Raw genomic sequence first — 12,733 nt, forward strand, 5'->3', positions numbered from 1 at the left:
TAACTGATGTTGTGTGCCTTTGCCCATCTGGCTTTTGCTTCTAACTGCAAACAACTCACTGTTTAAATTGCAATGAACAGCAACCACTACTGTATGACTTAGTGGCTTTTTTATTCCTCTGCAAAATAATTGTGGCATGTTATAGCTACAATTTGCTGTCTTTTTCAAGCAGAAAAGCTGAAACCCCACATATTTTAGAAGTAGTGATATTTAAAGCAGTTTATCAGGCACCTTTGAAGAGACAGAAATGAAGTTTTGTCTTAACTATAACTGTACATTGTACAGATTTTGTGCAACTTTATCCTCTGCTTGTTACATGAGCAGCTGGTGACATATTCTCTTTTGGAGCAAGCCATCATTTTTGTTTTACATGCAGAGTAAAGAGATCTTGATCCTTGAAAAATCTTTTGTTTGTTCTTCTCTTAACTGGCTTTGATTTAATTAAGGCTTGTGAATCCCTACGAGCTTAAAATGGAAAATTAAAAGAAATAATGCACGTTTGACTTTAGAAAAATCTTGAATTGTGCAGCCTTTTCTCCACAAGAAGACATTTGTCAGTAAAAGAAACACAGCCACCCATCACCTTCCCCAGTACAAAACTGAAACACCAACGCACAGGAAGTGACCACATTTACCATCAGCTCCAGTGGAAATCTCTGAGTTTTTGATCTGAGTTTCTCATGCTGCAGAACTCACGTTACTCACCCCTGCAGAACCAGCTCCACTGCTCAGATACAGCAGGTTCCAGCATCACTCTCAAAATAAAGCAATTTACATTTCATGAACTGAGAGTTCAAAGGATTTAAAAACCTCACAGGGCGTGCAAAATTCAACATAACAAGATGCAGCCCAGCTGGTGTGAAAGTTGTTGAAAATATTCAAATTGCAATTCACTGCTCATGCCCACAGGACAGTGACACGGCAAAGGCAATTCTGCTTGTTTGCAGCAACAGCACTGATGGAACCACTTCCATCTGTGCTGTGTCCCTGTCTCCTCATGAACACATTTAGGGGGAGGAGGGCACCGTGTTCAGACACTGCCCCAGGATGTGCCCAGTTTGGGCTTTGTGCTGGCTCAGAGGGAACCTTCCCCACCGAGAAAGACACAGCCTAAGGCAGCTCAGTGCTGCAGCTGGCTTAGGATGCACAGACGTTACAGCACCCAAAACAAAGGTGTTTTAACGAGCAAGTTTAGGTTCAAGCAGCACAAGGAGTTTAGCAGGATGGCAGGCACTGTTTGTCCCCTGCCATCCTCCTGAACCAGAGTTTACAAGTGCAGCATCTGAAGAGAGCATTTAATATTTCTGTCCTCCCCTTTCCAGAATGCTGTTTCAAAAACCAACCCAAGGGCAGTGTGTGTCTTACTAAAAAGGGGCTGAAGCAGCTGCATATTGAATGGTTTATTTTAGGTCCTTTCGGGCCTGGACAGATGACTCGGTCTCCCTGGAAAAGGGATAGCAGACTTCCCTGCCATTTAAAAACCGCTTTTGCTTGTTTGATTTTGTTTTCTGAAGAGGATTTCTCTTCTTTAAACAGCTTTTTAAAAGTGTATATAGCAGCAGTATGGTACAAAGATGAGCACTTTCTTTTCACAGTACACACAGGTTTAGTATTGCCACTGAAAATATGCCTTAAACAAATGCCTTGAAAAACAGCATTCGCTCTGTATTCCTGATCCACCCAAAGTGTTCATAACCCTTTGCAAATTCAATTACCAGAATTTAAATAATAAAACTGGAAAGTGTTAAATATCATTCCAGAATTGGAATTACAGTAGATCCCACATTATTCCAACGCTGGCGCTTTGCCAGGCAGGTGCATGCTGCTCTATATACAGAAGAAAAAAAAAAACCCAGAAGCAAACATGTTTTATATTAAATATACATAAATAGCAGGACTGCAGACTGGAGAGCCATGCTTGAGATAATACTGAGTCTGTGCTGGCAGAGTCCTTTGCCAAACACGGGGACAGATGAGTCCTCCCGAGCCCATCTGTCCGAGCTGGGCTTTAGCAGGATCTGTCCCAAACCCAGTCCTGCTGCAGGCAGAGGGATGCACACTATGAATGGGTGGGGTTCACAGCTTCTTCACTTTGTCTTTGTTTTTCTGGAGTTTAGTGTGCACCACCTTGAGAGTAGTGAGGAAGTTCCCGAGGAAGAGCAGCAGGAACGTGAAAGCCAACACAAAAACCTGAGAGGGGAGAAGAAGCTGCATTTACTACTTTTTACTATTACAAAATGGATTATATTCAACACTGCTGGACTCTACTGGACATAGAACAGGCCCTGTGCTGCATTATGCTGAAATATTTAACTGGGGTCAGATGCCCAAATATCTTTCAGGATGTGGTTAAACACCCCCTCTCCCCCTGCTCCGTGCTTTTTCCGAGCAGAGCCAACACGCACCTGCCATTCTTTGCACTCCTTGTGCCTTGACAATCCAAAAAGCGTGATTGCATTATATAGCTGCCAGAACTGCAAAGGGATAAAAAAAAAAGGCATTTTCATTACTAGCAAAAAAAAAATGAAACCCTGGAAACATTCTTCATGGGTTTGTGTGATCCAAAGCACCTTCGTGTGGTGCTGCGACACTGCACCCGGGGGAGAACGGGACTGCCCAACTTACATGCCCGAAGAACAAGAAGGGAAGGAGAAACGTCAGCCCCCGCCACATCCAGGACTGAAATCCTTCTGGAAAAGGTTGACAGACGAGGCAGAGTGTGAGCACAGAAGAGCCAGGACTGGAGCTGCAGCTCTTCCCCACCCAGACCACCCCATAAGGGCTGTTCCTGTTCTGCTCTGCAATAACCAACCAATTTGAAGGTGTGATAATAGAAGGAGGGTGAAGATGGGGATGACCAAAACCTCCATCTTGACCCCCTCAAAAGCTGACAGAGACCAGATCCCTCTCCTCCTGACCCACAGGACCTAAGGAGAAGGATAAAAACCTTGCTCCCCTTCCTGCCTTGGGACACAGGCAGCAAGGCAGGGGGGCAGCTCTGCAAAGCTCACTCTCGAAGGCCACACAGCCCTCTCCCTCCCTATCACTGCATCCAAAACCTGTGCCAAAACTGTGCAAAGAAAGTATTGCAGAAAACCTCACCTACTGTAAGGTCCAAGTGGTTTCTCTCCCCCAAAGCCCGGAGCCTATAGAGGCAGCCCCTTTGGTAATAATACTGTAGGAACTGAACACAGCCTGGAGAAGGAAAGAGAAGACATCACTGCTTTGGCTATTCTGAAGTATGATAAGTATCAAATTACTTTAATAATATTTAATCCAAGAGCATTTAATTATTGCTTATATTTGTAGACTGCATATTTGTACACTATCTTCATATTCCTACAGTTTAATACTCCAGAATTTACCAAACAGAAGTGTTTTCTTCTAAGCATGTAAGATACAAAATTATTTTATCCTGTGAATTAGCAAGGTAAGAAATACTCACTCTGAAATATTGAAAATGCTAAAAATTGACTGCGAAACATCTGATACATGAGTCCATCCGGCCTGGAAGCAAAACACAGGGGAGGTCCATTAGTTTGCCAAAAGCAGGTGACACGGCGCCCTTCCCCTTCACCACCAAGCCTCATCCCATTAGCAAACGAACCAGCAGCTGGTACCCAGCCCATTCCACCCCACTGGGAGCCCAGAGAGGTGCTACAGCCACACAGGAAACACTCTCATTGATTAGGTTTCCCCTCTCCAACATCTTTGGCATTATCACAGTTTTCTTTAGGCAGCAAAGCCATTCAGCATCATCTGCATCAAGAATCCGAGCGGTGGAGAAGGGGGGGTTGTGCTCATTATCCTGAGGGCAGCTCAGGATAGACGGAGGACAAGGGATCTTCTGCTCCAGCAACTATATCATCCCCTTACAATTTCTAATAATTAAACCAATTTTAAATAATTAACTGATCAGTTCATGCCCAAGATGAGATGGGTTGAATGGGGGCCGTCCATGGGGTGCATCGCTGGGTTGTCTGACACCACCACCCACTGCAAGGTAACCTGTATTTTTGGCTTTAGGCTCTGTAATCAGGGTTTAATAAAGGCACCAAACCTTCATTTTGTGGTGTCCTTCCTCGACAGCAGCAAAGTCCTGCTCGTTTCCTTACTTAGAGAGACAGAAATTTGGAGCCTTGCAGAGGCTTTGCTACCACCACCCCAACTACATTGTAAGGTTTGTGTTTCTTTCTTTCTTTTTTTAAACCAGCAATGTAAATACAAACTTGCAGTGTTGTATTTATCGCTGGAAACATCTGTAACATCAAACGAATATTAAGTCTGTCGCTCTGCCATGAGCCCATGTGGCCACAGCTTCCCTGTCACGCTGAATTTGAACGCTCAGATGACATAAACACCGTGAAACAGGCTTGAAGCACCTCGAGCAGGCGAGAGCAGACTCACCACGTCAACATCACTCCAGACAGGAACGTGGAAACGTAGTGATGGGACACCCACCAGCCTTTGATCCTGAGGAAAAAAAACAAACGTGGTAGTTAAGACAAGAAACATGGATTTCAGCACTGAAGCCCAGCTTTATGGACAAAAATGATCCTGACTTGGGAAGGAGGGACAGGGAACAGAACAGTCAGCCCAACTCAAGCACAAGGGATGCTGCAGAACACTGTCCTGGCAGTGTGTCTTAGCTGGGAGCACAAATCCATGGCATTGGAGGGAGGCTCAGGACCAGGGCACGTCTCCCGTGCTCCCATGGGCTCTCCAGCACATCCAGCAGCAGCAGTCCCTGCAGCAGGAGGCACCTCCATGGCTAATGACACACAAGTGTCAGCCCACACACCCTTTTTTTCCCTGCCATGGAAGTAAGTGACATTTCCAAGGCCTTCCTATGAGGTGGCTGGTTCTTTCAGACACGAGCACTAAAGGGAGCTCAGAAAACGACAGTAAAGTGATCAAGGGCTGTAGTGGAGCAGAATCAAGAAGGGAAGAGCTGCTCCAGAGCCAGAGCTGCTTTGGAAACTAAGCCAACATGGGTTGATTTTGGGCATTTGGCCATGGATTGATTTGGGGCGTTTCTGACCAAAAGTGTGTGACCTCTGACACAAGGCAGCACACTTACACCCCAGGCCACACCTACAAACCCCACAGCTACCATAAACATCCAACACTTTGGACCAAGAACTTAGGGACTTCTAGGAACTGCAACTTCTCTCTCCCCAAATTTCAGGTGGCCACATCTGCCCTTGGAAGCAACCAGGGAGGGGGATGGAGACAAGACCCTGCAGAGAGGCATCAGCATCTCATATTTGCTGGGCTTCAGTGCCAAGCTGAATCCCCACTTGTCTCTTATTTTCTTTTAAGGACATTTCATGCTCTACATGGTTTTTGCAGGTGGCACTGTACCTTGATCCATTGCTAATGAGAATGCTTTCCCGTATCGTCAGCGTGCAGTAATACCACACTAACAGAAAGTTAAACACTTCATCTGTCACCCTGTTAAACAGAAAAAAACACAGAGTAAAAAAAAAATCCTGTTCTTTATAAAGATACATTTAAAAAAGCCCTATTTTTCCTTCCTCCCCTTGGGTGAATGAAAACCTGCCAAGTGAGGCCACAGACACAAAGCCCCAGTCCTGAACGTCTCTAACCCTCAGGCAGAACTGCACACAGACAGCACTTGAAGGGTTCAGGGCCATTTCCCCTCCGGGAAGTGCCCTGTGATATAACACTGCAGATCCTGAGCTGATAAGCAGGTATGCAGGGATGACATTAAGTCCTTCTGAAGGAGAGAAAGCACCATAGAAGCAGAGGATGATCCAATTTGGAAAGGCATTTCCAGGCTAATTCAGTGAGGAGATTTCCATGAGATCTATATAAATCCAATCAACTAAAAGAAGGAAGAGCATTACCCTCTGAGGGGGGAAAAAAACAACCCACCAAAACTTTATTTTGCCATTTGCAAACTCCTGAAGCCAAGGAGATTTGGGGCAGTCTCTGTACAGGGCAGCATCATTCCTGGTACAATCCTGCTTTCACCCAGACCCAGAGACCTCAGGGAAGCGTCTGGCTCCAACACCTTCCTGGTTTTTAAACAACACTAAATACTGGAAGCTTGTTGGTGCTCAGACACTTATCACAACCTGGAGATAACGTTTCAGGTCTGATTATTTCATGCAAATCCTCTCGCTGCCTTTGCAAACCCAAAGCTGCAGCACAGTCCCTGCCCTGGGACCACCCATGTGCAAAAGCAACTGCTTGGTCCCAAGCACAGCATCATGCCAGAAAAAAGAAAGAAATAAGGAAACGTTGTTTGACTCCTCTCAGTTACAAAAGACTCCCAAAACAGTTTAAAAAGGCAAAACAAGTACCTAAAATACAGACCCTGCTAGAGTTGAAGAGGAGCAGAAGGTGTCCTGCTGTCCAACTGCCCAAAGCCTAAACACCATCAGAGCCCATCTCACCATCCTCAACAGGACATAAGTTAGTTCCAATCCAGCACATTTTTATTCAAAATACTTGATTAAAAGTAAAAATGCAGCTTACCTATAGTGCAGAAAAAACCTACAGGCGACGGCCCCAAGTAACAAGATTATTGTCAGATAAAGTTTGAACTTCTCATACTCGTCCTTGTAGGCAAACCTGGAAGGGAACAGACACTGTTTATGGACACAAATGGGCGTTTGACCACAATGGGGCTTCACTTTTTTCAAACCAGACACAAATCCACATGCCAAGCCCAGAGACAGAGATTTTGCTGCAACACTTAGAAAAGCAGCAGACGGGTGAAAGGCAGAGTTCTGCCTGCAGGGAGGGTCTGTCTTTGCTGCAAAACAATGGTTTAACTCCACCAGCTGGTTTCTGGGTTGGCATGATAAGATTTGAAATATATACATCTCCATTTTCTGCAGCACTGTATGCCTAGAAGTCACAATACCATTTTTCATTGCAAAAAGATCCCACCCTTACAATTAGACCACAGGCTGAGCTGGGCTTAAAAGCAAGTGATGGACAAATTCAATTGCAGCTACATGAAGCCTTAGCTTGTCCCCATGTCATGGTCCAACTTGCCCACCCCTGACATTGCACTCATCAGATCTGAGAGAAACCCATTCCCCTCTCTGGACTTTAGTGCAGACCCACAGCTGGCCCCAGAGGAACCCAAATCACACGTGTGGGAACACTCACTCACTTTGCTTGGTTACTCAGGAGAGTTACATTCACGTTTCCCAGCACCAGATTCAAGTACAGGCTGAAAGACAAAAACCAAGAGCAGACCCAAGTAAGCTGTTTTATTTGAACACCACAGGATGACCCAGACTGAGTTGATGAGACAACGTCTCTGCCAAAGCCACGTTTGCTGGAGGTTTTTAATTAAGGCAAACTGGAGGGATGGACCACAGAAGAGGATCTAAACGTGGAAAGATTGGTCAGCATTTTCAAGAAGTTTAAGAAGAGGTTTATTCTCCCAGTCCCTTTTCTGCACTACAGGCTAAGGACAAGATATGTAATATGCACTCTCCAAATCCAAAAATAACAGGGAGGAATTGGAAGAAAAGTTTCTGATAGAAACTTCTGAGGGGCTGCAGCATCACACAGCGCTTGACAATTGTCACAAATCTGTCCTGCCAACCCCCCTGAAGGAAAGTATAAATTCAGAGTTGGTTGAAAATGTTATTTAAAAAAAAAAAAAAAAAAAAAAAAGAGAAAATTCTTATGCTGATTCAATCCTTTAAAAACTTAGCCTGGGAAAACATCAGTGTGGAACAGTGAACTGCACAATCCCTCACCAGTGCAGGTTACTTTCATTTTAAGAGAAAACCTGCACTGCCCACACACACAGTGCATTTACATACACTCACAGCTCATGAATTCTGTGTACCACTGACACAGCAGCTCAGCAAGAGATTTATGACTAATCCAATTTTACATGTCTGTCTTCAACATGCACCTTATCCTTCAGGAACAAACCGCTGAGAATACTTGAAAAAATCAGCCTTCCTGGAGCGTGTGCCTCCCCGGGGAGCACGTACCCGTTCTTCTTTGGCAGGTAGGCTTCCATGTCAAAGAAGGCATTCTGCCTCTCCTTGATCTGGCTGCTGATCTCCTGAATGAGAGCAAACTCCTCAGGACTCGCTCTGGGCTTGCACCTGCAAGAGCACAGAAACAAGATATTCCTGTTCACATTTTCACCTCCTTTTCATTAAAAGGGAAAATAATGTTGTCATAAAATCCACGCTGTTAAAAAGCTGACTGTGTGAGGTGATGCCATCGTGCACTTTGCTCCTGTATTTCTGCAGCACCATTTGGTTCACCACGACTTTATTTCACTGCCAGGTTTATGCTACTGTAAGTTACTTCAACCAGCTGGTTTATAAATCAGCTTCCCTTTTCATCAGCTCAGTGACAGGACTGTGTGCTCTTCCCTAACAGAGCACTTTGGGAATTTTGTGCTTTTTTGCAGGAACTCCTTCCACCTTGGGAACTCTGTGTGTGGTTTCACACACTGCCCTTGCCGAGCCTGCAGCTCTTCAGGTATGAAATACTGCAAGATGTAACAGGACACAGAGCTGATGATTTACTGGCAAACTGTGGTTTTAGCAATTAATGTAAAACAGAGAGCAATGTGCAGCAGAGCCAGCAGCCCGGGGTGTTGGAGGCGCTGTACTGAGACCTTCATGCCAGGAATTCAGCTTGTGGCTCCTGGGGATCAGCCAAGCAGCCAGAGACAGCTCCCTCCTGCAGATCCACCCAGGGGTAAGTTACACCTCCAGGTTCGAGGATTGATGTTGCTCCTCCAGTTGCAGCCTATGGAGCAAAGCTTTGCTCACCTGGCAAAACCCACAGACCAAGAGCTGCAGGGACACACTGCAAGGATGAAACCCACACTGGCTCCCTCAAAATCCTATGTTTGCAGGACTCCATCTCTCATACAGTTATTAACATTTTACCTGGCTATAATATGGAGCAACTCTAGCACTGCAACACAGACTGTACGTAAAAAAGCTAAAAATCCAACCATTTGAGCCCTTTGGGAAGGAGAAACATCCCATCCCTGCCTCCTCCACCCTCCAGGTCTCCCGTTACCGTTGCAGGCTGTGCTTCAGATCCCTTAGTGTCTTCTTCTGCCTCTGTATGGAGCTGCTGCAGGCTGTCTGCAAGCTGGTGACTTCTTCCAGTTTCTGCCTGTAAACTTTGTGTGTTTCCTGCAGGAGAAGAGGAGACAGTTGGTAGGAAGAGCCCTTCTAGGTTACTCATGGCATTTGGTCCTCCCCTCCAAGGGAAACAAGCAAACCTCTGTTTTTTGGGAGTCAACAGGCACCCCTGCAAACAAGCAAGGAGGGGGCGGTGCCAAACCAGCACAGATCCAACAGGGCTTAAATGGACACTGATGAAAGTCTTGCAAGAGGAAAAGCATCCTCTCCACACTCATCTAATTTCCTCTTTCTAATGAGCTTTCCCACTCAGGAGCTCCTCACTCCAGTCCCACCCTGCAATGAAGCCCCTAATCCTTGAATCTCCTAATCCTCCAATCTCCTAATCCTCCATTTGATCCTGATCCATCCCCATCAAATGGGTGGCTAAATCACAGAGCAGGCACTCCAATTTCACAGCCAGATTAAATCTGGAGGGAAAAAGATGATGTGGACCTAAAGGGGAGGGGAAAAAAGACACAAATCCAGGCCAGGGGGTTTAGGCACCTCCTGGCCACCACTGCCATCCCAACCCTATGGATGTTCAAGCAACCTACTGCCCCATACTCTGGTTTAAGAGGTCTCAGGAAGGGCTCACCAGGCACCAAGCAATGACCTCTGGGCCAACTGTAAGATCTATAATGACTTAGAAATCAGAATTGCAGAGTTAGTGCCAGGAGACAGCGTGGGTAACGTGGCTGTTGGCACGGCTGCTTCATCTGCCAACACTTCAATGACTATAGAAAATTCCCACTGCTTTTTCCAGAGCATAAACATGGTGGTAAAACCACACAAACCAAATCTTTGCTCTCCTTTGTCAGGACCCAGTTGGTAAATGTTCATTATTTACAAGAACAAACCAAAACAAGCTCCAGTATCCGATTTAAAGACCCTAACCAAACTAACCATGTCCAGGCACTGCAGCTCTCATCCATTTCTGGATCACTTTGGCTTTGGTTGGCATGGGCAGGACTTCAGGGCTCCCTGGATTGCAGAGTAACTCATTTTGCTTCTCTAGATGTCACGCAACAACATCTTATAAAAGGCTGATTCAAAGGGCGTAAAAAGCTCTTTGCCAAAAAAGGGTTCAGGTATTTATTGAAAACACAAATAGGCGAGTTGAGAGCTGGTAAATTTTACTCCCAGCCAAAAACATCAGGATAATGGTTTGAAAATGACACTGTTTTTTAGAAGAACATAACATTTGCTACAAGTGGGGTTATTTATTTGCCAAGAGAGATGAGTGTTTACAAGGAGACTCACTGACAGCAGGGTCCTAATCCAAATCTCGTGACATATTCATTCTCAGGGTTTAAATTAATAAACTGTTGCAGAGCAACTTGAATTTTTTCCCACATCCCTGCCCCAAAACTGAAACACCCCACAACCCTGAGCTCTGTTTCAGAGATGAGGCGCTGCCCCGGCAACCTAAAAAACGAAAATCTACAGATATGGCTGGTTAGAAGAGCTTTGCAAACCTGAATGTCCCCAAGCCCATCCCACTGCCCCAGGGGGATGCTCAGTGCTGCTGTACGGCAGCATCAGCCCCTTCAAAGCCCCCAGTGCCCTGTGCCAGCCAGCACAGCAGGGCAGGAGCTACAACCAGAGTCCAAGGTCCTCCTTGGCAGGAGGAAGATGCAGCCCCTGACCCAAAACTTACAACACAACTATAAAATACGAGATGAGGCAGGAGTGCAAAAGAAACACAGATCATTTTGCCCCATGGGGACCAGCACTGCTCCCAACACACCAAAAAAATCTGACCACCAGAATTTATTTTCCCTGCTGGCATTGCAAGGGAGACCGTTTTAATGGGGGTGAGCAGAGTACCTTGGGAAATACCCACAGAGAGCTCCTTCAAGCCATGAAGAGCAGCTCCTGCGCGGTCCCGGACCAGCATTTCCAGCTGGAGATGAGAGTCAGGGCAGCCAAAAAAGGTGCTGACAGGAGGAGATGCAGGCATGGAGGGGGGGTCAAGCTGCTGCTGGGGAAAACAGGCTCCTCAAGAGCAAGAGATGCTGCAAGTGCATCCAGAAAGCCACGAGCAAGGGCAAGTATGAGCGGACACCCAGATGGAAGTACTTTCTTACTCTAGAGTTGGGGTTTGACTTGAAGCCAGGTCAGGAGTATAGGACCTTCCTCCAAAGCACATTTAAGCACCACTAGCATCTCGTGGAGCTGGAGCAGAGCCATGACCTCTCTGTTCCCCTCTTCTGCAACACATAAGAACTCCCTGATCGTGGATGTTATTCCAACTTTTCACCTCTACAGCGCTAATCACTGGTCAACTACACCTCGTGCCACCAGCAGCTTCCACTCCACTGAGAGGCATTTCTACTTTCCTTTCACGGGTGGGGAAACTGAGGCAGGAACAAGTTATTGACATTTTGCTGTGGTTTAGGTCAGACTCAGGTGCTTGTTGAACACAGTTAGCACACACAGCAAACAAGTGACCAACAAAACCACGCCAGCTGGTCTACCCCAGCACCCAGCCTTTCCTTCTGCTAACAGACATGCAACCTGAACTGACTTTTAATTAAGACAACGAGCTAAATCTGGAAATCACACTTTTTTTCTTGTGTGCACGTTCTGTTTAACAGCCTAAAAGAGGCTAAAACAGCCTCCGGAGTGAGAACAGCCGGTCGTACTTTAAAACAGGCTTTAAGATTTAAAGCACGTGTATAGGTGCAGCACTGATGACATGCAGGGAGAGAAAGGCTTCTGGAGGTAAAAGCATCCTGCAGAACACCTCTTGGCCCCTGCTCTGAGGCCTTTCTGTCCCTCAGTGCACTTTTGCGAGATGGAAACACAGCACTTGAACCCCTTGTCCCCCATCACGGGAAATCAAACTGTGCAGAGATGCTGGCAGGGCAAGTGTTGCCTCCGCTATTCTTTGTGCCGTGCCATGGGAGCACGGCCACGCCAGGTCCTCCCTTTTCCATCCTTGCTCCGGCAGTGGGAAGCGCGGCACCACGTCCCCTCGGTGCATCCCCAGAGGTAGCTGGGGCATGGCTATGGTTCGGTCCGGATGTCCCAGATGTGTTCGTAGTACCTGCCTGGGGTACCGGGTGTTTCTGCCCCGCACGGATGCGCATCCCCGCAGCGCTGGGCATCGCGCGGGCACCCCGCGGCCAAGCCCCGAGCACGCGTGGCCGCCCCGGGCGGGGCGGGGGCGACCCTACGGGGCTGCCCCGGGGCCGGGGGTGCGGGGAGGACCCCCGGCCCCGCTCCGGCCGGGCCCCCTGCCAGCCTGGGCGCGGGGGGAGAGCCGGGGCCGGCCCCGCGACAGGACGCGGAGCAGAGCCGGGGAAGGGCAGTGCGGGAGAAGCCGCAGACGCGCGGCCGGGCGAGGCATCGCGATGTCCCGCATCTCCCCGCCCGGCAGCCCTGCCCCGCATCTCCCCGCCCGGGAGCCCTGCCCCGCCGCGCCCCGCTCACCTGGAGCTGCCGGAACTCCTCCTCCAGCTCCCGCCACTCTTCCCGGCCCCGCTCCAGCTGGTCCCTCATGGCGCGGGGCCGCGCCAGCTCCCCCGGCCCCCGCCGGCGCGCGCCCCCCGGCCCGCGGGCCGCGTGCGCCGCTG

At 47.8% G+C, this 12,733-nt stretch overlaps 1 protein-coding gene across 1 annotated transcript; it reads right to left on the reverse strand.

Annotated features, from left to right (window-relative positions):
• Nucleotides 1-92: 92 nt before the first annotated feature.
• TMEM120B (transmembrane protein 120B) lies at nt 93-12,706 on the reverse strand. The gene is made up of 12 exons (XM_027689290.1): nt 12,591-12,706; nt 9,046-9,164; nt 7,992-8,108; nt 7,151-7,210; nt 6,505-6,600; nt 5,365-5,454; nt 4,408-4,473; nt 3,446-3,507; nt 3,103-3,195; nt 2,626-2,690; nt 2,406-2,474; nt 93-2,190 (listed from the first exon to the last, which is right to left on the reverse strand). The coding sequence occupies exons 1-12, from the start codon at nt 12,657-12,659 to the stop codon at nt 2,077-2,079; spliced, it is 1,020 nt and encodes a 339-aa protein (XP_027545091.1). The 5' UTR covers nt 12,660-12,706; the 3' UTR covers nt 93-2,076.
• Nucleotides 12,707-12,733: the final 27 nt, after the last annotated feature.

This window comes from Neopelma chrysocephalum, unplaced genomic scaffold (genome assembly GCF_003984885.1).
Source record: "Neopelma chrysocephalum unplaced genomic scaffold, ASM398488v2 Primary Assembly neopelma1_77, whole genome shotgun sequence".
Lineage (NCBI taxonomy): Eukaryota > Metazoa > Chordata > Aves > Passeriformes > Pipridae > Neopelma > Neopelma chrysocephalum.

What these genes read in the sequence shown, in the direction of transcription:
- TMEM120B (XM_027689290.1), bottom strand. Translation starts at nt 12,659, where the DNA reads ATGAGGGACCAGCTGGAGCGGGGCCGGGAAGAGTGGCGGGAGCTGGAG. An exon ending in AGGAGTTCCGGCAGCTCCAG is followed by an intron (nt 9,165 to 12,590) that starts GTGAGCGGGGCG and finishes CTTCTCCTGCAG; the next exon opens with GAAACACACAAAGTTTACAG. An exon ending in CTGAAGCACAGCCTGCAACG is followed by an intron (nt 8,109 to 9,045) that starts GTAACGGGAGAC and finishes GTGCTCTTGCAG; the next exon opens with GTGCAAGCCCAGAGCGAGTC.